Source organism: Saccopteryx leptura, chromosome 1, assembly GCF_036850995.1.
Source record: "Saccopteryx leptura isolate mSacLep1 chromosome 1, mSacLep1_pri_phased_curated, whole genome shotgun sequence".
NCBI classification, from domain to species: Eukaryota; Metazoa; Chordata; class Mammalia; order Chiroptera; family Emballonuridae; genus Saccopteryx; species Saccopteryx leptura.
In genome coordinates this window covers 133,830,992-133,855,902 of record NC_089503.1, presented here as the reverse complement: position 1 = coordinate 133,855,902, position 24,911 = coordinate 133,830,992, and the positions used below count along the sequence as shown (strand labels likewise).

The 24,911-nt window shown below is 49.0% G+C and overlaps 1 protein-coding gene across 2 annotated transcripts in view; it reads left to right on the top strand.

Annotated features, from left to right (window-relative positions):
• Positions 1-24,911, top strand: part of PLEKHG4B (pleckstrin homology and RhoGEF domain containing G4B) — a 100,459-nt gene that overhangs the window by 65,869 nt on the left and 9,679 nt on the right. For both annotated transcript variants that reach the window (XM_066375330.1, XM_066375320.1), the window contains exons 6-16: positions 1,857-1,950; positions 4,427-4,513; positions 11,619-11,735; positions 12,099-12,197; positions 12,829-12,971; positions 13,504-13,642; positions 17,398-17,550; positions 18,551-19,302; positions 22,548-22,800; positions 23,780-23,869; positions 23,945-24,175. In XM_066375330.1, the coding sequence (XP_066231427.1) occupies positions 1,857-1,950; positions 4,427-4,513; positions 11,619-11,735; positions 12,099-12,197; positions 12,829-12,971; positions 13,504-13,642; positions 17,398-17,550; positions 18,551-19,302; positions 22,548-22,800; positions 23,780-23,869; positions 23,945-24,175 (2,158 nt within the window). The remainder of the gene's footprint in view (positions 1-1,856; positions 1,951-4,426; positions 4,514-11,618; positions 11,736-12,098; positions 12,198-12,828; positions 12,972-13,503; positions 13,643-17,397; positions 17,551-18,550; positions 19,303-22,547; positions 22,801-23,779; positions 23,870-23,944; positions 24,176-24,911) is intronic.

Sequence of the window (24,911 nt, the reverse complement as noted above, 5' to 3'; positions counted from 1 at the left end):
CAGAGAGAGTCAGAAAGAGGGATAGATAGGGACAGACAGGAACGGAGAGAGATGAGAAGAGAAGCATCAATCATCAGTTTTTCATTGCAACACCTTAGTTGTTCATTGATTGCTTTCTCATATGTGCCTTGACCGTGGGCCTTCAGCAGACCGAGTAACCCCTTGCTCGAGCCAGCGACCTTGGGTCCAAGCTGGCAAGCTTTTTTGCTCAAGCCAGATGAGTCCACGCTCAAGCTGGGGACCTCGGGGTCTCGAACCTGGGTCCTCCACATCCCAATCCGATGCTCTATCCACTGTGCCACCGCCTGGTCAGATGAAATTATTCTCACTAGCACTCCTTTTTACAGAGTAGGTTTCCCAGTTATCTGCAAGTCACTTGTTTTGCTGCCTTTGGGGGAACCTAGGATTTCAAATTTGTCCTTCAGCACAGATTTCAATATATATTGAAACTACACTGAAAAAAAAATAGTTTGACACTCTCATTAGTTTATACGTTGTAAGCCTCAGATAAACCCCTTGAAAGCCTTCTGCTAATGATGTTTTCTATTAACAAAAGCTGTGTTAAGGGAGCCGTGGTGGAGAGCAGTGCACCTTCGGAGCGTATGCCCTTCTGTATCCTCAGCCTCGCAGAGCTGGCCAGCTGCTGTGTTCTCTAGTGTGTAGTGAAACGCCTGCGAGTTGAGGCTGAGGGTACTTCTAGGGTTGGCAGGGCCAGGACTTGAGCCTGGAAATTTGCCCTCTGCTTTTTCTGCCTTGTCACAGCAAATTCAGACAGCCCAGCTCCTCACTAGAGAAGGCATCTTCGGCTCACGATACTCTGGGAGAAATCCTCTGTGGAGGAATATTCCTGAAGCGCTTAGGACAGACTTGTTCTGGGGCCCCATGATTTGGCTGGTTATTTCCCTACAAGCGTTGTAATTTTGTTAGCATTTTGGTAGAGTATTGTACCTTGAAAAGCCAAAATCCACCCACCGTCAAGGGATGTGACACATGCCCTTCAGCTCTCTGAATAGGGTTAAATGTCAGCATTGACATGAAGAGCGTCCAGCAGTATCTTGTTAGTGGTTACTGCAGGTGTGTTACAAGGAGCCACGTGTTCTTTGGGTGTGCCTTATAAATGCACTACCACCAAACTCTTAACATACACAAATCTTAGAATTAGATAGGATGCTGCTTTTCACTCATCAACCTGTCCATCCATCCATCCACCACTTACCTGGGAATACAAAGGGGGATAGGACGTGATTTCTGCCCTTAAGGAGACACACGTGGGAACCCAGTTTACCGCAGCTCCCGACATGGACGAGTTCACAGTGCTGGGAAGGAGCTGCGTTCCCAGCCAGGGGAGGGGACTTCCCAGTCGGCTCGGTGTCCTGGAGGAGCGTGAGTGCAGACAAGAGCAGGACCCTCCAGATAGAAGGAAGAGCACAGGAGCCCCAGGGCGGGCGGTCACTTTCTGGTCAGGAAGTAGCACTGACAGAGGCAGGAGAGTGAGGACAAGAGGCTGTGTGAAGGGAAGGGAGCAGGCCCGTGTCGGAAAACCATGCTGACCTCAGCGTGCACTGGACAGAGACCAGAGTGAGGGCAGGAGGCAGTTCTGAGGCTTCAGCAGCTCCCCTTGACTGGAGGTGCTGTTGGTCGTGACTGGCCCATCACAGGGAGGCCTGATTGCCTGGCTTCCAACTGATAAGCAGCTTGATTCCTCAGGAGGCAGATGGTCGATGTGTGTCAAGCCAAGACTCCTGAGTTTAGAGACAGGAGGACCTGGGCGAGGACGTCTCATTGCGAGATGTGGAAACTCATCCTGGAAGAGATTTAACCTGCAGGGTTAACACCATCTATCTTTCTCTCTCCAGGAAGGAAGTGCGGGACCTGGGGCTGGTCATCCTGGTGGACGCACGCAAGAGTCCGGCGACCCGTGCCCTGTCCCAGGCACTGGCAGCTCTGCAGGTGAGCTGGGGTGAGTTGGTGCCCGGGCGTAGAGGGCTGTGTGGGTCACAAGCACAGAGGCCTCTTGGAAGGAGCATCCAGCCCAGCCCCTGGTCATCACTGTGGACCTACACAGCAGCGTCAGCGGGATCAGCCTTGCAGGTGTTCTGGGGTCCTGTCTTAGCAAAAGTGGTAACGACCCCTTCCTTCCTAGCACACCCGTATCAGACACCTCATTAAATGAGGGTGCAGAGGTACATCACCCTGCCAGATGGGGATGGAGGCATGGAGGGCTGGCCGCTGCTCGCTGTGAGAACTTCTGAGAGGCCCCTAGGACAGTTTCATGGGAGGTTGTCCAGCAGGTTCACGGTCCCCCTAGGAAGACCCCATCCTGGATGCTGGTTCATGAATAAAAAGCAGAGGGAATTGGGGAATCCTTGTAATGGGGATAAAGTCACCACTGGGATCTTACAGGGACCCAGAGCCAGACAAGAGCCTGAGAACATCAGTGGCCCTCAGACGTGTGTACACAGGGGCCCTTGTGTGCCAAATACTGTTCTGGGGTTTAGTTCTCAGAGGCTCCTGAAAGCTTCTCCACCTGCCCCAGCTACTCCCTAAGCCAAAAAGTCCTTTTATTAGAGACAGAACACGTTGCTGGTCTCACCCAGGTTCTTAAGTTTAGCGACGCCAAATGGAAGTTTTTCCCAGAAGAGACTCAGGGTCAGAGGTCAGGATGTGTCTGAATACAAGTGTTGGGGCCCAGGAGGCCAGGCCAGAGAGATCTGGGGAGGCTGTGGAAACTTCCAGGCAGGAGACACGAAGCCCAGGCTGTGGGGTGGACAGGTTAGCAGGATCAGGGTGTCCCTGGTGGTGCTGCTCCTGACCTGATGCAGGAATAAAGCTAGGGTGATTCTGGGAAAGCAAACAAGGCTGCCGTCCACCCAGCTCTGCTGAAGGAGTCTCAGAGCAAACCTCATGAGTGACACCTGCTCTTCAGAGGGAGTACATGCTCAGTCTTAGCTCTCACCAGAAAAGGTTCACATTGCATTCCTTTAAAGCTCGAGTTAGCGCCTCTGCTGCAGCAACAGGTTTGATGTGCCAGAATTCAATCTGTGAGACATCACAGAAGCACATAATCTCCCATCTTCTCCATTCCCCACTCTTAACCAGCTGTGGGCTCAAAGTCAGAAACCAGGATGTCATCCAGTTTTGTATTCATATTCTACTCAAGGCTTAGAAATTCCTTTGAGATTTTGGTCTTCCTTAAGCACATGCAATTTTATAGAACAGTGAAGACTGAGCAATTGCCAATTAAAGTTTTTGTTTGTTTGTTGTTTTGGAGGGGTTTTTTTGTATTTTTCTGAAGTTGGAAACGAGGAGGCAGTCAGACAGACTCCCGCATGTGCTTGACTGGGATCCACTCGGCACGCCCACCAGGGGGTGATGCTCTGCTCATCTGGGGCGTCGCTCTGTTGCGACCAGAGCCATTCTAGCGCCTGAGGCAGAGGCCACAGAGCCATCCTCAGCGCCCGGGCCAACTTTGCTCCAATGGAGCCTTGGCTGCAGGAGGGGAAGAGACAGACAGAGAGGAAGGAGAGGGGGAGGGGTGGAGAAGCAGATGGGTGCTTCTCCTGTGCGCCCTGGCCGGGAATCGAACCTGGGACTCCTACACGCCAGGCTGATGCTCTACCACTGAGCCAACCGGCCAGGGCCTGTTTGTTTGTTTTTTAACAAAACAGGTAGATGACTGCTTTTCAGAAAGATTTTTAGGCAAGTTCTGTTTAAAGATGAAACAGAAGTGTTGGCAACCCTAAGATTTCCTTTTATTTTTTGCTTAAAAATTGTTAATCTGTACTTCCTATAATTCAACTGGATAATAAGGCAACATTTATTTATATTCAGAAATGCATTTCTCTCAAGGTGGTTGAAGTAGGTATGCCTCAGGTAATAACGTCAGGTCAGCACCCATAGAAATAGCAATGTTAGAGAAAAAACAACTTTGTTTTTGATATTCACAGCAAGGATGAATTTCCAATGCACAATGCTAAGAGAAAGAAGCCAGTACTTTGTGATTCTGTTGATACAGTAGCTGGAAAAGGCAAATTTACTGAACTAGAAAACAGATCAGTGGTGGCCTAGGGCCAGGGGCCTTGACTACGAAGGAGCATGAGGAAATATGGGGGATGCTGAGGTGTTCTGTATCTTCATGGTGGTGGTAGTTACATGACTGTAAGTTCTGCCAAAACTTAGAGAACTAGACACTAACAAGGGTGTATTTTATTGTATGTAAATTATAAATAATAAACAGGATTACTTTAAATAATTCATAAGGCAAGTAATTTCCATTCAGAGCAAAGGCACCTGTATTTTATGCATTCTAGGTGTTTTGGGAAATTAATCAAAGTGGAAGTTGCATCAGTCAAAGTTAGACAATTCTATTAACTAAATGAAGTTAAAAATTAAAAAGCTAATTAGTATTTCTTTTTTCTTTTTTCAGAATACATCTCCTCCCATAATTCATAGTATTTTGCTGTTGGTGGACAAAGAATCAGCATTCAGGCCTGACAAGGATGCAGCAATTCAGGTAATGGTTTTAGAATCTTAGCATTAAGTAGGACTCTGAGTGATACATAAAATTAAATATTAAGGCACCCAGATGAGATAAAGCATATAAAAGAATTTATGTAAGTTTTGGCCTCACCCACAAAGGAGCCTGGAGGCCTGTCTCAGACCCTTCAGTTCTTGCAGGAGCTGTGCAGAGCATAACATCAGAACACTCTGAAAACCCGATCTTCTCCTCTTCAGTTGTTTTCTTTTTTTCTCTTCTTGCATCTTTTTCTTTTATCTGAAAACTTCTTTACTTTTCCTTCTTTCTTAAAGGATATTTTCACTAGGTACAGAATATTATGCCCTGGCCGGTTGGCTCAGCTGTAGAGTGTTGGCCAGGCTTGTGGATATCCTGGGTTTGATTCCCGGTCAGGGCACACAGAAGAAGCAGCCATCTGATTCTCCACCCCTCCCCCTCCCCCTTCCCTTTCTCTCTCTCTCTCTCTCTCTCTCTCTTTCTCTCTCTCCCCTTTCCAGCCATGGATTGAATGGTTCTAGCAAGTTGGCCTGGGGTGTCTAGGATGGCTCCATGGCGCTAAAATAGCTTAGTTGCCGAGCAATGGAGCATCAGGTCCAGATGGGCAGAGCGTTGCCACATAGGGGGCTTTTCAGGTGGATCCTGGTTGGGGCGCATGTGGGAATCTGTCTCTCTGCCTCCCCACCTCTCACTTCATTAAAAAAAAAAAAAGAATTTTGGCTTCACAGTTTTTCTGATTTGTTTTTTCAGCACTTTAAAGATATGTGTTCTGTTGTTTTCTGGCCTCCCTATTTTCTGATGAAAAACTCATAGCAATTCTAGTAATTGGGATGACGTCAGAGTAATGGCGGGATAGGAAGCGATACCGATAAATCTCCCCCAAAACTCAACAAGATCTTCAACCAGAAACAGAAAAACCTATCCTTGGAGCTTCCAGATGTTTCACAATACACCCGAAGGTATGGTCGAGCGAAAAATTGACTAAATATATAACCAAACCCCGAAGGAAATAGGGAGTAAGAAATGCTCCGCCTTCCTCACTAACCTAAACAGGGCAGCTTTCTCTGGGATCCGTGAATATAGAAACTGAGGCGGGCAAAGGGGGTGAATAGATCCAGGCCGCGGCACAAACGGCCGAACCAGGCTGTGGCACAGAGATCCAAGCCGAGGAAAAACTGATCCTGTGGCAACCCAGGCAATACAAGCTAACACTCGCACCAAACCCAAACAAAGAAAGACAAGCGGGGCAGCCATTTTACCCGATCTCCTGGTCGGTGCGCGCAGATACTGGGCAAGATATTTCTTCCTAAGCCCCGGGAGTGGGTGCCCATGTTACCCCACAGAGAGGCAGAGTCAGAGGCTTTCTGTGGGCCGAAAATGGAATCTCGGGCTGCCCCAGCGCCTTGCAAAAGCCACGCACGGGGACGGAGCGAGAGCCAGTTCCAATGTTGCAACTTTTCCATGCGGTTGGGGGTTTCACTCAGGGGGAAACGCGGCCGGCCTCATATCCTGGTCTGCGCGCGCAGATAGTGAGCGAGAGTTTCCTCCAAGCGCCCCGGAAGTGGGCGCCCGCCTGTGTTATCGGACAGACTGGCAGAGCCAGAGGTCTTTGAGTGGGCGGAAACCCCGCCTGATTATGCTAGCAGCTCTGACTGACTGAGCCTTACCCAGAGCCCTGTGCTGAGTGGAAATAGAGTGGGGAGTTGCCAGCTCTTTGAGCCTCTTACTATCCAGGCAGAGGCAGCAGCAACCCCATAGCTGGATTATCAGGCTACTAATTGAGGAAGGAAAGACTAGGAGAAAGGCTCCAGGAACACGGACTCTCTCACTGTCGGAGCCTATAAATGCTAATGAGCCTCAACTGCCAACGAGACTAAAGCACAATACATGACATCGCCATAGAGACTTATCAACTGCAAACCTCTACCTGAGCATGCCAAAGGGGCAGAACCCGGGGTACAGAGTCACCGACCAGGAAGAGGGAGAGAAAAGAAAAAGCAAGAAGATAACCTCTCAAAATCAAGAATAATCTGCAGACTTTATAACCTATCCCATTTTATTATATTTGTTCGTTTGTTTCTCTTATCTTCATTCTTGATACTTTTTTTTCTCCTCCAATTTGGCCGATTAACTCTCTGCCGGTCTTACTCTCTCCTCTCCTTGAACTACACTACCCATAAGTGTTACATCTCCCATTATCTTTTCTCTCCTCTTCCTTTCTCTCTATGAGGGTTGCACTCCAAAACCCTTAACTCTCTCTCTCTCTCTCTCTCTCTCTCTCTCTCTCTCTCCCTCTCTCCTCTTTTTTCTTTTTTCTTCTTTTAGATGTTCCCTCTTTTTTTCTCTCTCTCTCTTTCTTTTCTCCCTCTATATTAGTTTCTTCCTTTCTCCTTTACATCTCCTCTCATTCAAACCTCAATAACAAACAAATTATCTTATCTGGGACTCAAACTTATGTTTGTGGCATTTTGGGGGGTTTTTACTTCACCTTTTTAACTCACTAGCAGTGCTCCCATCCCTGGCTCTCCATTTTATCTAGTTCTTGTTCCACTAAATACAATAGTAATTTTTTAATTTGTCCCCCCATTTTTCTGTTTTCCTCTTATTCCTCTCATCATAACTCTTAGTCAACCAACACCTAAAAGCAAATAATTTTATTCTTGACCCAAATTTTTTCCTTATTTGCTTTTTGTGGGTCCATACCCCCTTCTTTTTTCTTTTTTTTTTTTCTTTTCTTTTTTTTGCCCCTTTATTACTTTTCCCCAATTCAGGCCCTCCGTTACAGGAATTGTTTGTTATAATTCACAGTTCACCACAAGATTTTCTCAAGAAAGAGGGGAGAGGAGAGGAGAGGAAAAAAGGAGGGGGGGAATAATTTCCTTTTTTTAAAATTTTTATTTTACTTTATTTTTCTTTATTTCATTATTAATTTTTTTAAAAAAAAACAGCTCTTTTCGATTTTTTATTTTTTTAACTTTTTATTCTTTATTAAATCTCATTAATACTATCAACAAAACCACCCTCAGATGCCATTAAGGAAGAGAAAATCGAATATCATGGATACAAAAGAAAGAGAGGTAACACAGCTAGATGAGGAAAAATCTATGGAGAAAAATTTAATATATTGGAAACCTTGGAGCTAAATGACAGAGAATTCAAGATAGAAATCCTAAAAATCCTCCGAGATATACAAGAAAACACAGAAAGGCAATTTAGGGAGCTCAGAAAACAACTCAATGAACACAAAGAATATATGTCCAAGGAAATTGAAACTATAAAAACAAATCAAACAAATGAAAAAAATTCACGAGCTGAAAAACGAAGTAACAAGCTTAGCTAATAGAACAGGTCAGATAGAAGAGAGGATTAGTGAAATAGAAGACAAGCAACTTGAGGCACAACAGAGAGAAGAAGAAAGAGACTCAAAAATTAAAAAAAATGAGATAGCCCTACAGGAATTGTCTGACTCCATCAAAAAGAATAACATAAGAATAATAGGTATATCAGAGGGAGAAGAGAGAGAAAATGGAATGGAGAACATACTCAAACAAATAATAGATGAGAACTTCCCAAGCCTGTGGAAAGAACTAAAACCTCAAGTTCAAGAAGCAAACAGAACTCCAAGTTTTCTTAACCCCAACAAACCTACTCCAAGGCATATCATAATGAAATTGACACAAACCAACAGCAAAGAAAAAATTCTCAAGGCAGCCAGGGAAAAGAAGAATACAACATATAAAGGAAGGCCCATTAGATTATCATCAGATTTCTCAACAGAAACTCTACAAGCTAGAAGAGAGTGGACCCCAATATTTAAAGTCCTGAAAGAGGAACTTTCAGCCACGAATACTATACCCATCAAAGCTATCCTTCAAATATGAAGGAGAAATAAAAACATTCACAGATACAGAAAAGATGAGGGAATTTATCATCAGAAAACCCCCACTCCAGGAATTACTAAAGGGGGTTCTCCAATCAGATACAAAGAACAAAAAAAAACAGAGCCACAAGTAAAAGCTCCAAGAAGAACACAATAAAATCAAATTTAAACTGTGACAACAACAAAAAGAAAGGGGGGGAGAAGATGGAGATTAACAGTAGCAAAGGATGATGGAGTGCAAAAGTACTCACAAAATAGTTCGCTACAATGAACAGGGTAGGGACCCTTTTCATTACTCAAAGGTAACCACCATTGAAAAAACCACCACAGAAGCACATGAGATAAAAAAGATAGCAACAGAGGAAAGATGTATGGAATACAACCAAATAAAAACAAAAGAGAGAAAAACGAAAGAGAAGGATCAAACAAGACACAAAACTAACAGAAAGCAAGATATAAAGTGGCAATAGGGAACTCACAAGTGTCAATAATTACACTAAATGTAAACGGATTAAACTCACCAATAAAAAGGCACAGAGTAGCAGAATGGATTAAAAAAGAAAATCCAACTGTATGCTGCCTACAGGAAACTTATCTAAGTAACAAGGATAAAAACAAATTCAAAGTGAAAGGCTGGAAAACAATACTCCAAGCAAATAACATCCAAAAAAAAAGCAGGCGTAGCAATACTTATATCTGATAATGCTGACTACAAGACAGGAAAAGTACTCAGAGACAAAAATGGCCATTTCATAATGGCTAAGGGGACACTGAATCAAGAAGACATAACAATTCTTAATATATATGCACCAAACCAAGGAGCACCAAAATATATAAGACAGCTACTTATTGATCTTAAAACAAAAACTGACAAAAATACAATCATACTTGGAGACCTCAATTCTAGTAATTGTTCATCTTTAGAAAAATGTGTCATTTTCCTCTGGCTACTTTCAAGATTTTCTCTTTTTTTTTTTTTCCAGAAAATTGACTAGGGATAGTTTTCTTTATATTTATCATATTATAGCTGAAATTTTATGTCTGTCACCAAATTTAGAAAGTTTTTAGCCATTACTTCTTTTTTTTTAAGTGAGAGGAGGGGAGATAGAGAACTGACTCCCACATGTGTCCACACTGGGATCCACCTGGCAACCCCTATCTGAGGCTGATGCTGTAACCAACTAAGGGATCTATCCTCAGCACCTAGGACCGAGGTTTGAACCATTCAAGCCACTGGCTGCAAGAAGGGAAGAGAGAGAGAAGGGGAAGAGGGAGGGCAAGAGAAGCAGATGGTTGCTTCTCATGTGTGCCCTGACTGGGGATCAAACCTGGGACATCTGCATGCTGGGCCAATGCTCTATCTACTGAGCCAACCGGCCAAGTAGTCATTATTTCTCGAAATGTTTTTTCTGCCTGATTCCTCTTCTCTTTCTAGGATTTCACTTATACATACTAATGTCATCTCATAGGTCTCTGATAATGTTTTTTTTTTAAATTAAATGAGAGGTGGGAAGGCAGAGAGACAAACTCTCACATGTGCCCTGACTGTGATCTACCTGGCAAGCCCCCTATGGGGTGATGCTCTGCCCATCTGGGGCTGTTGCTCTATTGCTTGGCAACCAAGCTATTTTAGTGCCTGAGCTGAGGCCATGGTGCCATCCTTAGTGCCTGGGGCCAATTTGCTCAAATGAGCCATGGTTGTAGGAGGGAGAGTGAAGGAGAGAGAGGGAGGGGAGGGATGGAGAAGCAGATAATCACTTCTCCTGTGTGCCCTGACCAGAAATTGAACCTGAGACTTCCACATGCTGGGCTGACACTCTACTGCTGAGCTAGTGTTCCAGAGCCTAAGAATGTGTTTTTTAAAATATTTCTTTCTCTTCTTCAGATCAGATTGTTTCCACTGATCTATCTTCAGGGTCACTGGCTCCATACTCATCTTCATTTAGCTATTAATCCCATCTAGTGATTTTTAAATTTCAGATATTGTATTTTTCAGCTATAAAATTTCCAGTGAGCCTGACCTGTGGTGGCGCAGTGGATAAAGTGATGACCTGGAACACGGAGGTCGGCAGTTCAAAACCCTGGGCTTGCCTGGTCAAAGCACATATGGGAGTTGATGCTTCCTGTTCCTCCCTCTTCTCTCTCTCTCTCTGTCTCTCTCTTGCTCTCTCCCCTTTGCCTCTCTAAAACGAATTAAAAAAAAAAAAATTTCCAGTGAGTTTTAAAATATATTTTCTGTATCTCTGCTTTGATTGCCTATCCTCTCATTAATTACAAGCATTTTTCCTTTACATCATTGAGCATAGTTATAGTAGTTGCTTTTAAAATGTCTCATAATTCCAACATCTGGGTCTTCTCTGGGTTGACCTCTATTGATTGTCTTTTTCTTTGAGAATAAGTCACATTTTCCTGATTCTTCATGTGTCAAGTAATTTTGGATGATGTTCTAGACATTGTGAATATTCTGTTGTAAAGACTCTGGATTCTGTTGTAAACCTCTACACAGCACTGCTTTAGTATGAATTTAACTTGGTAGATTCAAACTCAAAGCCATCCCTTGCACAGGTCCAGTTCAGTTCTCTGTGCTTTCAGCTGCTTGGGGTCCTCCCCATGTACACATGGTTCAGGGTCAGAATTTACAGATTGTCTGGAGCTTCCTTTCCCCAGTTTTCTGCCTTGTGAGAATTTATCATTTTCTACCCTATCTTCTGGTTCTTCAGGCCAGGAAGATGCCAGTTTTCTCTCAGAGCTTTAGCCCCTCCAGACTCACCGTTGGCAGCCTGCCTTTCAGCCAAAGCCACAAAAAATGGGGTGCTTTCTCCATGCTGGCTTCTTCATCCACGTTTCAGTTGCTCACAGTAAGCCCTGCTTTGCTTCCCCTTCAGAGCCTTCAGGCAGTTGTCAATGCCCTCGTCCAGAGTCTGTGGTTTTGTCTGAGAGGGGTCGGCTCTGCCATACCAGAAGTAGCGCATCCTCATTCTTTCCTCACTTTTCCAGCCTCTCCCTGCCTTTTCCCTTATCCCCTTTTCTTTTCCTTGCTTCCTTCCCAGTTTTTCCCTTTTCTTGTCTCTCCTTAGTGGGGACCTTTTCTTCATTTCTCTTTGCTACCCTTTCCTTTCACTTCTTCTCACCGTCATTCCTGTCTGCAGCCACTCAGTCCGTTAATGTCACCAGCAGCCCTCCCAGTAATGAGCCACTCCAGCGGTGTTTCCTTCTCCTTGGCAGTGTGAGCTGGTGGGCTCCCTGAAGGCCCTGCACAAGCTTGTCGACAGCTCCCAGCTGACTGCAGACTTTGAAGGCTCCTTTCCCTACGGTCACAGTGACTGGATCTGCTTCCATAGGGTAAGGAGCAGCTCGCAGCAGCCGCGTGTGCCACAGTCACCAGGGGACCAGGAGACTTCTCCCTGTGGATGTTTTTACTCAACTCTCAAAGGGCATGACAACCCCAGGCAACACACCTTTCACAGTCACTGCTTCTAGTCTGTTTCTAACAACCGTGCTGCACGGGCTTAAGAATGCCACTGAAATCCAGCCCTGGGCGGGGAAGGTGCTGCTCCTGTACTCCTGCAGACACCCAGAGGTCACTGGGCGACACCATGAGGGACTTACTACCTGAGACCAGTTTAAATGTAGGAACTCACAGCTGCTTACTTCAGCATCTAACAGAATGTGCCTTTATCGTCTCATCCTCTCAAACCACAACAGAAGCTGGAGCTCTTCACCACCAACTGCCAGGACGCCATCGCTTTCCTACAGAATTTAGTCAGTTCCCTGAACACCCACAGGACCCTCAGCACAGCACAGGTAGGTCCTCGGTATTTTATTTTATCTGACAGGTGGAAACAGAGAGGTTTAGCCGAAACTTGAAAATGAACATTTGGTTTCACCGTCATCCATAGCAGAGGTTCTCGAACCCTTTGACTTGTAGATCCATTTCAGTCAGCAAACAATTCCAGAGGACAACGTCCTCCCCCTTGTGACCAAAAAAATCCCACCCTGCCAAAAAGGGAAACAACACAGCCACATCTGATGCCCCGCCAGCAGGGCGTGAGTGACTGCTGCTGGGAGCAAGCTTGCGACATGACTCAGAGGAGGGCTGGCCAGGGGGACCTCCAGGACCTGGAGACACTGCGGGGGGAGGGGGTGCCCAGGGGGTGCTGGCCTCCAGACTCCAGCTCTCCTACTGCTGACGTTCAGCTTCCTTCTGTCCCTGCCTGCGCGTCTCAGTCTCAGACCTCCTTCTCCTGCGTGAGGCGTCTGCAGTCTGCTACCCACCCCCCGGCTAGGACTGGGTGGAAGGTGTAGCCATCCCACCATGCTTTGAGCTTGATTGGTGAAAGCCCAGTGTAGTCGCTCCTAATTCTTACCCAGTATTAGAGGTGGGAGGCCCTTCCTGGAGGAGGAGGTTCTAGGCACAGTCCTCCCACCGCTGCAGGAGGTCACAGAGCTAATCGGAGAGCACAAGGCCATCATGAAGCGAGCTCTGGAAGATGCCCTGCTGGTCACCCTCCGCCTGGAAGGTGGCACCATGCTGGCACGGCTGAAGAGGGAAGAGTGTGGGGCCAGTGAAGACGGCCGGTGAGTGTCACTCTGGGGCAGGTTGGGGTGAAGTTCAGCGTTCTGCTCCACAGGGGAAGCCTGTCTCCATCACAGGTAGTGTCCCCACGGGCCCAGAGCTCCATTCCTCTGACAACAGTGCTTGACTGGATCCGAGCTTGTCTCATTTGAGGACTCCAAGGAGGATTCCACTTGGAATGCTCAAGTGGAAGACAAAACTCATGGTAGTGGGATTCAGCAGTCAGAGCTCCTGGCCAAGCGCATCCTCTGTCCTGAGGTGCTGCGACCACCCATCCACATTTCAGTCTCGTCTCCATGGCACCTGCGTGTGTGTGACCAATGGGTATCACCGCTTATGGGCGTGCTCATGTTCCTGCTCTGGCTCTTGGCCCCCTCTGGGCCCCCTTCCATTTCTGTCAGACATGAAAGGACATAAAAAGAATGCAGTTGTGTTTTTTAAGTAGGTTGTCACCAACAGCATATTCCTAAGGGAACAGCCTGGGAACAAAGCAGTGATCGGGACGCAACACCAGACAGCTGCCTTCTCTTCCAGAGACAGCATTGAGGCTGCGGGCCGCCTGTACAACCAGGTGGATGAGGAGGTCCACAGGCTGGTCCTCACTTCCAACAAGTGTCTGCAGGAGCTGGAGAGTCTACGGGAACTGAGGGCACTCCAGGAGGAAGGTGATCAGGTCAGTGCTCCGGGAGGGAGGTGACCAGGTCAGTGCTCCGGGAGGGAGGTGACCAGGTCAGTGCTCCGGGAGGGAGGTGACCAGGTCAGTGCTCCGGGAGGGAGGTGACCAGGTCAGTGTTCCGGGAGGGAGGTGACCAGGTCAGCACCCTGGGAAAGAGGTGACCAGGTCAGCGCCCTGGGAAAGAGGTGACCAGGTCAGTGCCCTGGGAAAGAGGTGACCAGGTCAGTGCTCCGGGAGGAAGGTAATCAGGTCAGTGCTCCGGGAGGGAGGTGACCAGGTCAGTGCTCCGGGAGGGAGGTGACCAGGTCAGTGCTCTGGGAGGAAGGTGATCAGGTCAGAATCCAGGATGGACGTGACCAGGTTAGTGCTCCAGTCAAAGGAGCCACAGGAGAAAAATATTTTAAAACTCTGCCTCTTGAAATAACCGGTATTAACACTCAGTATGTTATACCCCAGACTTTTCTCCATGTATATGCATATAAATACTTTTCAGAAGCTTGTACAATCATGTGCTACTTAATAATAGGGATGCAGTCTGAGAAAACATAGGCGATTTTGTCTTTGTGAGAACATCACAGAGGCACTCACACAGACCTGGGTGCACAGCCCACTGCACCCCTGGACTCTATGGTACAGCCTGCTGCCCCTGGGCTACCGGCCTGTACAACTTGTTACTGCGTAAATCAACACGAGATTACATCAAGCACAAGAGAAAATGATGCAACAAGTGATGCAGTGAACACGAGGCATATGAGGCCAGCATAACACAGCTGCTGTTTTACAGCAGACTTTTTTTATAAGTAGAAAGAATACACTAAAGTCATGATTAAAGTATAGTACAGTAAATCCCAAAACCAGTCACAGTCATTGATTATCATTATTGGGTGTTGTGTGCTGTACATAACCGTGTGTGCTACACTTTCACACAGCTGGCACTGAGTGGGTGTGTACACCAGCATTACCACAGACACGTGAGTCGTGTTGTACTACGATGTTACCATACTATGACGTCACTAAGCAATAGGAAATTTTCAGCTCCATTGTGATGTTATGAGACCACCATCATATATGCAGTCTGTTGGTGACTGAAATGTCATGCTGTACATGACTACATACTTTTAAGTAAAATTCTTGTTAGTTTATCAACCACTGTTTCCATGTAAATAACGTGAAGATAGGAGCCCACACAGCCAGGTGTGTAGTGCAAGGTGAATAGTGACCGTAAAATGTCTCTGGATTCTGAAGTTATTAGACCAGCTCGGAGCAGTGAGGGCGTGAAGATCAATCACCACTGCCAGGGAGTGCCCAGAGTGGCCAGCTAGCGTGGTGAGGCATAGACACTGTGTTTTCCCTACTCTGGTCACCCCACAACCAACCGCAGCTCCAGTCATGGGCCAGTGGGAGCCAGGGGCAGGGGTGGGTGATGGCCCTGCTGGTCCAAGCTGCAGGGAGGAGCAACAGACCATTATCACATCCAGGGCAAGGCAGGTGCAGACAGGAGGTGAGCCAGCATACCAGGTCCCCGGTGGTGGCAGCCCAGAGCATAGCTAACTCGGGGCACCCCAAACTGAAGGGGCTGCCCTGCCGGACAGTCCTGTGAGCCCTGCGGTGTCTCCTCTGCCTCCTCCTCCTCCTCCTCCTCCTCCTCCTTCTCCTCCTCTATCCTGTGAGGTCCTCTTTTTGTCTTATGGGGGCTTCTCTCTGTCCAGTGAGGTCTCCTTTCTGTCCTTTGGGGTCTCTCTCTGTCCTGTGGCATCTTTTCTACTGGGGGGAGGGGCTTCTCTCTGTCCTGTGGGGTCTCTTTTCTGTCCTCAGTATCACCTCTCTGTCCTGTGGGGTCTCCTCTCTGGCCTGTGGCATCTTCTCTTTGTCCTATGGGAGTAATTTCTTCTTAACCTAAGAAATGCCTGAACATTATGGAAGAATTAGAAGAGAAATAGCTTTTTGCAAACGTGAGATCCTGCTGCACACAGCTGCTCCGAGCTGCTTTGTCTGGTGGCCATGCACCTGACACCCCTGAGCGGCCTGCACCGCCTGGGCTCCAGCCTGCTTTTTGCTGCTAGAAACATCACTACGCCTGCCTCTTTCACACTTTGTGGTTGTTCACTATGGACAAATTTCTCAGCTCAGGATTGCTGGGCGGAGCATGCATTTTTTGAGGTTTCTATACATTTGGCAAGTGGCCCCCATCACTCTGCTCAGCTTAGGTTATTGCCTCCCTCATCTGATGAGTGAAAGTTCAGGGTCTCAGTAGTGTTTGCACTTGGGATTTTATGTTGCAGTTGAACTTTGTCTTCATATATTCACTGGTTATTTTTATTCTCTAACAAGTTACATTTTCATGCACTTGGCCAATTTTTCTATTTGTTATAGTTTCATTGTATCACTTCTACTGATCACTTCTTTGATTATGTTGCAAATAATTTCCCCAGTTGGTAATTTGTCCTACATGTAACTTTGCTTATTATCGATATTTAAATGGCCTTTTCTACTTTAAGGTTACAGAACGACTAGAAGTCCATGATAAGACTTATGATTTGAATTTTCCCATTTAAATCTTTAAACCCACTTGAATTTATTTTTTTCCACGAGGTTGAGGGGGCACTCTACCTCTGACGGGCCTCTGCCCTGCTGGCCGTTTCCTGCCCCCCCCCCCCGGAGGGTGTGAGATCGCCAGTGTGTCCTTATAAAAATCTCAGATTGGTCTTTTTCTCCACGACTCTGTCCACAAAGAATGTACACTCTGATCTCTCTCCTCTACCTGTACATTTTGGAACACTAAATCCAGGCCTTGTGGTCCTAGGTATAGCTCAATCACACTGTTTTTAATAACAGACCTCTCTTCTTGGTCACCTAACACCAGCTGACCCTGGTATTGCTTTCCAACCAGCACTGTGTGTAAAAATGAAGCATTTCCCTATGACACTTGCAGTGTGAACCGAGTGGTATTGCCACAGGATTTGTCTCTAAAATGAGAATCTGCACTTCGTCACACTAGGAGGTGCGGGCAGGGTTGCCATCGACCCAGGCATTTTCTGGGTATCCAAGCGCCACCAGCCTGAAGAATATTTCTGAGGTCTGTTGAGCATAGTAGGAAGTTTCAAAACTAAAAGTTTGAAATCTGTTTTTCAGTAATCTTAATTCCCACTTCCCAACAGTGACAGTCGTTATAAACTTGAGCCTTGATTGTGGCCCCTGCTTCTCACCATGTGTTCAGGTGAGATGCAGCGTGTGCTGTGCATCAGGGTGAAGAGAGCCGTCTGTGGGGACGAGCCGTCTGTGGGGACAAGCCGTCTGTGGGAACGAGCCGTCTGTGGGGACGAGCCGTCTGTGGGAACCAGCCGTCTGTGGGGACGAGCCGTCTGTGGGGACGAGCCGTCTGTGGGGACGAGCAGTCTGTGGGGACGAGCCGTCTGTGGGAACCAGCGAGCCGTCTGTGGGGACGAGCCGTCTGTGGGGACGAGCCGTCTGTGGGGACGAGCAGTCTGTGGGGACGAGCCGTCTGTGGGGACGAGCCGTCTGTGGGGACGAGCCGTCTGTGGGAACGAGCCGTGTGTGGGGACGAGCCGTGTGTGGGGACGAGCCGTCTGTGGGGACGAGCCGTCTGTGGAGACGAGCCGTCTGTGGGGACGAGCCGTCTGTGGGAACCAGCGAGCCAGCCCCTAAGCACGTCTGACATCTCCTTTATCCTCCACTGTCCTAGACCAGACTCCTTCACATGTTTAAAAGTAAAACCTTCTTTTCCTGTGTAGATCAAATCATGGTTTGAAAAAGAGCAAGAGAAATTCATGGGCCCCTTGGAGCTACTGTCTGTTGAGAGCAGGAAGTGGCAGCAGCAGGAGCTGCAGGCTGGGCGTCTCGGGCCAACGGTGGGTGCAGTCCAGCCCTCGCTTGGAAACCACAGAGTAAGTGCCTGGCTTATGCTGATGGGTGATTCCTTGGGCTACAGCAGTGTTGTCAAGAAGGACGACAGCTGTTGGAAGAGAACAACTTGCGGGACACAGAGGAAAGAGTCCAGGACGTCGGGAGGTGTCTGAGCACCACGGCTGGCCAGGCGGAGCGGAGGGAGGGAGAGCTGGCCCAGTGGGTCAGCCAGTCTCAGTTCTGCGAGATGGTAAGAGACCCAGTGGAGTTTCTCCCAGGGATCGCATGTGTTGCCCATGTCACTTACTCTTTGGACAGTCAGTGAGCGCTGTCCTCGTTCAGGTTTGGTGTGCCGAGCGCTGGGACAGCCGGCCAGCACTCTTATCAGACCACGTCCCTGGCTCTCAGTAGATGTGTGAGAAGTTTATTTATTGTTCTGAACAGATGGGCCCAATGGACATGTGAACTTTTCTGCTTGTTCACCAGCTCAGTTCTAGAAAACCACTTACTGCGGAGGACCCCAAAATAATCACAATAGTACAGCACACACCTGTGACTTCAGCAGCACTCTAGAATTGCCTGGCCATTGGGGTCCCTGGGGCCAGAGCCATCAGGAACTCAGCCCCTCTTGACAGAATCTGAGGGGTCAGAGAAAGCAGTATCGGCCAGGGCAGGGGTAGGAGTCTCTGCCCCACTGTCGTGGCCTCTCGGGCTCCCATACCGGCAAAAATGTGGAATAACTGATTTCACAGACAACCTGTGGTCCTGGGACACCCCTCAGGTACCCTTGGTGGCTATGGATTTGTTTGCCCTTTGGGTAAGTTCAGACAGCAGCTGCCCCCACAGGCAGAGGGGTGTTCCTTTTATTCTGGCCACGTGGCTCACCCTGGTCCTTGATTTAGGCACCTGGATAGCAGAACAAGCATGACCTGAGTTCACTCAAGCCACTCCCTGACCCCATGACATTGGGTAGGGCCTGCAGAGCCGTCTGGCCATGCGAATCCTTCACTGTACTGACCAGCACCCTCCTCTGCTGCACAGGTGAACGGGAGGATACTGTGTTGCAGTGAGTGCCTGGTACCCCTGGGCCCAGAGCTGGTTGCTGAGTATTTGAAGAGCTGTCGCCAGGAGGCCACGGGTGTGTCTGGAAGTATAGCGGTGTTGGACTGGGGCAGCCAGCAGACACTGGGGCAGCGTCATGCCTTGGGGCGACAGTGTCAGCACACCCAACCCCGCTCCCAAGAGGCGCTTTCTGAGGCTGCCCCGAGCCCCAGTGCCTCCCTTCCAGAGCAGAGGCCCTTGAAGTACGAGCTTGTCCACGGAGCTGAGATGAGGCACTATAAGCCGTCCTGGGACCCCCTCACTGACCCTGAGGGCCACGCCATGGAGTGGACACGACTGCTGTCCAGCCTCCCTGGACAGTTCACTCCATGTGGGCAGGCGGCTGAGCACCTGGACCCAGATGTGCACACCCCAGACGACAGCGCCACCTGCTCCCCTAAGCCCACCCTGACCCCCATCATCCACCATAGGAAACATCCCCTGAAGAAAATTATGAAGAAAGCACGTAGCTTCGAGATCCCACATCCTGACAGTGGCCCCAGGGACTCCCATCGGCCGGGCCACACTGGGGTCTTCATCAAAGGCTTGGAGGTGACCAGCACTGTGGCCTCAGAAAAGAAGCCCTCACCCAGGCCACGTGCCGAAAGCCCCCTAGTCGCTCAGAACCGGAGCTTGTCTTCCCCCTCCAGGATCCACCCCTCTGAGGAGGACAGAAGGAAGCCAGCAGGAAGGTAAGGTGGACGCCCTTGCAGCCTTAGGGCCCAGTGGTCAGTGGGGATCTAGAAACACAAAGCCATGAAACATGCTTCTGCAAAATAGAAATTCCACAGATATCTCTTCAGGCTGTTCTGTCCTGTCCAGGCCAGACAAAGTTTGATCTTATGCAAGATGTTAGTTACCTCCTGTGTTCAGAACAGAATCGTGAAAATTGCTTCCTTGTTCACAGCGTGTAGTGACCTGGCACACCCACTCTGATGATTAAACAACCAAGTCTAGTTACTTGGAGCCCATTTACAGAAAATTACAATAAGCAAATCAAGCCCGCAATATGAAGAAATTACCTGAAAATTACTTTAAAAAGTTTAAGTGTTGCGGTAAGAAGTGTGTGCCTATTTATATATTGCCCAAATGAAGATAGATGTCCATTTTAATTTGTTAACTTTTGAGATGTTTGTAAATAATACTTTCTATTAATTGTTTAGATTAACTGCCCTGGCTGGTTGGCTCAGTGGTAGAGCGTCGGCCTGGCGTGCAGGAGTCCCGGGTTCGATTCCCGGCCAGGGCACACAGGAGAAGCACCCATCTGCTTCTCCACCCCTCCCCCTCTCCTTCCTCTCTCTCTCTTCCCCCCCGCAGCCAGGGCTCCATTGGAGCAAAGTTGGCCTGGGTGCTGAGGATGGCTCTATGGCCTCTGCCTCAGGCACTAGAATGGCTCTGGTTGCGACAGAGCAACGCCCCAGATGGGCAGAGCATCACCCCCTGGTGGGCATGCCGGGTAGATCCCGGTTGGGTGCATGCGGGAGTCTGTCTGACTGCTTCCCCGTTTCCAACTTCAGAAAAATACCAAAAAAAAAATTGTTTAGATTAAGTGGCAAGAACTCCACCCACCCCTAATGCCAGATAGTGACACCGGCCCAGTGTTTCAGCACCTCCATGCTGTGTGCCATTTTTACAGTGAGCATTGCAGCCTGGAGGTGGGGGGTCCTAGCTTATTTGCTGGTTGGTTGTCCTGGGTTTCCCTCCTTCTGTGAAGCAGCTTTAACCTGAACTGAGATAGTTACAAAATACTCTTCTGAAACACACCTTTCAGTTTCAAAACCTTGGGCAGTTACTCTCTACCTTGTTATAGTTTCATTTTTACAGTGGCAGGAACAGAGGGTGTAATTTCCCCGTTGGCTGAAATTCATGGGAGGGCAGCAGTTGGTAACGTATAATGTGGGTTTGTGGGTGGCCTTCCAGCTCCATTATGCTCATTTAGAGAGTTCCAGGGCAGTAGAACAAAGCCATCCAATCCTAGAGCTGCCCTTGGTCACCCAGAACGGATATCCTGGGTCAAGATGGGAGTAGGTTTAGAAAGCCATCCTGGCTTTGTCCCTGGGGACAGTTCCCCTTTCCTGCCATTCGCAGGCCACAGGCCCACCACCCCAAGGTATGGTAGTCAGCAGTCTACCGCACCCAGGGAGAGAGCAGGTAAGTCCTCCTGAAACTCAGGGCCCGGGGGTTGGAGGTGGGGGAGATCATTAAACCAAACCTGTCTTCCTGAAAACCCAAACCTGCTCGGTGTCCAAAGGGACCTCCTGTCACCTGGCCAGCAGTCATTACCCCAGAAATTTCTAACTATTACGGCCTCATGGGTCAATTTCCATTTAATAGGATCCAAATCCCCAGACTACTTTAATTTTAATTTTGTATCTGAGTATTTAGGGAGGACCCTCGTTTTCTGTGAATATTGATGGGAGGTGATTGTCCATGGCCGGTGCTGTGTACTGGGCCGCCCAGCAGCAGGTGCCCTCGGTCAGTCAGATGTGCTGTCTTCTTAGAAACAACAAGTATTTGTCAAATCTGTTTTGGGATGGGGGCAGGGTCGAGTTCTGCAGTAAATGGGATATAGTCAGGAGCATTTCTGACCACTGGTCTATTTCCCATCATTATTTGTGTTTTATATTTTTACAAATTAAAAAAAAAAAGTAAAGACAAGTAATGACAGAAAATTTTGCCAGCCGGCAGTAGTGTCATGAGGAGTGAGTAATTTAAGAAAGTTGATCTATCAAGTAGCGGAGAAAAACAATGTGCCTTATTATTAGCAGGTGGGGCCCAGGTCACCAGTAGACCTCTGCTTGGTGTCCTGATGAAGTTCCTTTGGTGGTACAGTTGAATGGTGACACGTATGTACTAGCATGCCACAGCAGAAGGAGCCCCAGGAGCCCTGGGCAGGCAGGAGGAGAGTGTGTGCTCTTTTCCCACCCTTACTACATCTCCTCACTCTCCTGGACTCACTCTCCGAGACTCTGTTCTCGTGACTTCTGCTCCAGCTGCTTCTCCTCACCCCCTGGGTTGGATACCACTACAGTTTAAAACTGCTTTTTTTTTTTTTTCCATTTTTCCGAAGCTGGAAACGGGGAGGCAGTCAGACAGACTCTCGCATGCGCCCAACCGGGATCCACCCGGCACGCCCACCAGGGGGCGATGCCCTGCCCACCAGGGGGCGATGCCCTGCCCCTCTGGGGCGTTGCTCTGCTGCGTCCAGAGCCATTCTAGCGCCTGAGGCAGAGGCCACAGAGCCATCCCCAGCGCTCGGGCCATCTTTGCTCCAATGGAGCTTCGCTGCAGGAGGGGAAGAGAGAGACAGAGAGGAAGGAGAGGGGGAGGGGTGGAGAAGCAAATGGGCGCCTCTCCTGTGTGCCCTGGCCGGGAATCGAACCCGGGACTCCTGCATGCCAGGCTGATGCTCTACCGCTGAGCCAACTGGCCAGGGCCAAAACTGCTTTTTTATTCAGAAGTATCTGCTGATAGGTTAGCAGTCAGGGTGTACCAGAAACCCATTTTCTCATAAACGTCCAGCACAGCTTCCTTACACAGGGCTTGCTGCTGGGGGTCAAGTGTTACTGCTGGAGCCGCTGCTGAAGCAGGCGCCACTCAGGCTACCTGGAAATGAGACCCTGCAGGACTCAGTTTAGTCGGGGAGCTGTGCATCTCTCTTCAGTTTCCAAAAGGGTTTTCCTCTGAAAAGGCCATGACCAATAACATGGAAACGATTCATGTAACAGGCACCCCGACCCTGTACTTCTTCTCTTTCCTTACTCTACGTCAGGGGAGCAGCTCCAGGTAACCAGGCACGACTCAGGTGTGGGACACACTTGCCACTGTGCAGAGCTGAAGACAGAGAACTTAACTGGAAAGACTGTTGTGTGTGTCTCCCGTCTGTGCGCCGTGATATTCATCCCTCAGTGCCCCGTCCGCTCTCTGTGTCTTCCAGCAGCCGCCTGCAGCACATAATGGCCGAGATGATCTCCACGGAGAGGGAGTATGTTAGGTCCTTAGGATATGTCGTCGACAACTATTTTCCAGAAATGGAAAGAGCAGACCTGCCGCAGGACCTGCGAGGGAAGCGCAGCATCATTTTCGGGAACTTGGAGAAGCTGTATGACTTCCACCGCCAGCACTTCCTCGCGGAGCTGGAGCGCTGCCGGCACTGCCCGTTGTCCGTGGGACGTGGCTTCCTGAGACACGTAAGTGCCCCCGCCACAGTGGGCAGAGCGGACTTCAACCCAGCGTGCCCTGGGAGCAGCAGTCTGAGGTGCCCACCCACATTTCAGGCCCCTGGGGGGCCTGCACTCCAGGCTTAGGAAATGTGTCCCTGACAACACACTAAGACCCGTCAACACACAGGCCCCCAGAACAGACGATAAGCCTCGTGGTTTACTTAGCAGCACCCTTCCGAAAGGCCACATGGTGCTGGGGCTTCATCTGCATCATCACATTTACTTCTGTCCACAGCCCTGCTTCCTCACCATCTAAGCCAGACCATCTAGAAAGAACTCCCTAATTAGTTTGCTTCCTGCACTTGAAAGCCGACCTGGTGTCCTTACGACCCTCCCGCCTCTGGCCCAGCCAGACAGACCCTGGGACCGGCCTGAGACGGGCCGGTCGGGGTGCACAGACCAGCAGGAGAGCTGCCCTATGTCTCTTCTCAGCCGTGAACATGGAATCTCTCCCTGTCGGCATCTCTGATAAAATTCTTAATTCACTCTGAAAAGATTCTTTCAAACAGTAGCTACCAGGCACTGTTCTAGGCGTTGGGCACCCAAGTGGTTCTGTGCTATGGGCGGGTGACACATTTGCCTCAGCATTATTAAATAAAAGTAACCACAAGAAAACACCGTGGATGACAGAACACCCACCTTATCTCTTTCTGGCTGTTTTTGGTTCTTGACCGTTAATGAAAATTTCAGCATTCTGCATGCCCCTCCCTGGCCTGCCCTGTGAGTACTCCTGATACCTCTTCCCCCAAACTCTGTACTTAAGACCCATCCAGAGCTCTGGCATTGACTCCAGGACCATCCACCATCCTGGGAAAGCTGAGGTGGCCCTAAAGCAGCACTGTGTCCTTTTCTTGTGACCGTGGTGAAACTGTGCTACAGGGCTGTGGCCCCGGCACGGGTTCTGACCAGAGCCCCTGCTCAGGTGCGTCGTGCCCCCCCTTTGCAGGAAGAACAGTTTGGCATGTACGCGCTCTACAGCAAGAACAAGCCCCAGTCGGACGCCCTGCTCTGCAGCCATGGCCACGCCTTCTTCAAGGTCATCCCCCAGCCCGTGAGCCTGCTGAACTGCCCCTGGCCTGGCCCAAGCTGACCCTTTTCCTGGTTCTTGCAGGACAAGCAGCGGGCACTGGGTGACAAGATGGACCTGGCTTCCTACCTGCTAAAGCCCGTGCAGCGCATGGGCAAGTATGCACTGCTGCTCCAGGACCTGGTCAAGGAGGCCAGACGCTGTCCCACCTGCGAGCCGGAGCTGGGTGAGCTGAGGGCCGCCGAGGACATGGTCCGCTTCCAGCTGCGCCACGGCAACGATCTGCTGGCCATGGACGCTGTCCGTGGCTGTGACGTGAGTGCCCCAAAACCCCGACTGGCTCTTGTGGTTCAGGGCTTTGGGTTGATCAAGGGGAAGGACATGCCTAGAATCAGGAGCACAGAGCTTTTCTTATTTATTGTCTTATCAATTTGAAAGTGAGAGAGATAAAGGGAGAAACATTAATTTGTTGTTTTACTTATTTATGCTCTCCTTAATTGATTCTGGTATGTGCCCTGACCGGGGATCAAACCTGCAACCTTGGCATATTGGGGCAGTGCTCCAACCAACTGAGCTACCTGGTCAGGGCCAAAGAGCTTTTCTTTAGGAATGTCTTCAAAGCTTAGACATTCCAGAGGCCCCACCTGAGGAGTGAGGGCAGCAGAGAGGAGCTCAGTGTCCAGCTTTGGAGCAGCAGTTGTAGGGTATGAGAACAGGTGGGCTCTAAATGCTACATGTCTGCTTATTGGGGCTATTTTAACACAACTGGATGCATGAAAATTGAGCTGGGCTATTGGGCTTGGGGCTGGGCCTACTGGTTTACAGTCTCGTCTCTGTTGGGATGGAGGTTAGGTCACAGTCCCGAGTATTAGCCCAGGTATTTCTGTGGTGGGGGATGGCTCAGAAGTGGAATTCATAATGTGATTCCTGGGACTGCCATGTTAGGCATTTATAGTCGGTGAGCGAGACTCCAGCACTTCAGCAAAAGGGCTTTGAAGTGGAAAGTTAAGTAAAATTGAAGATGGGGCTTTTACTGTAACATCAACACAGA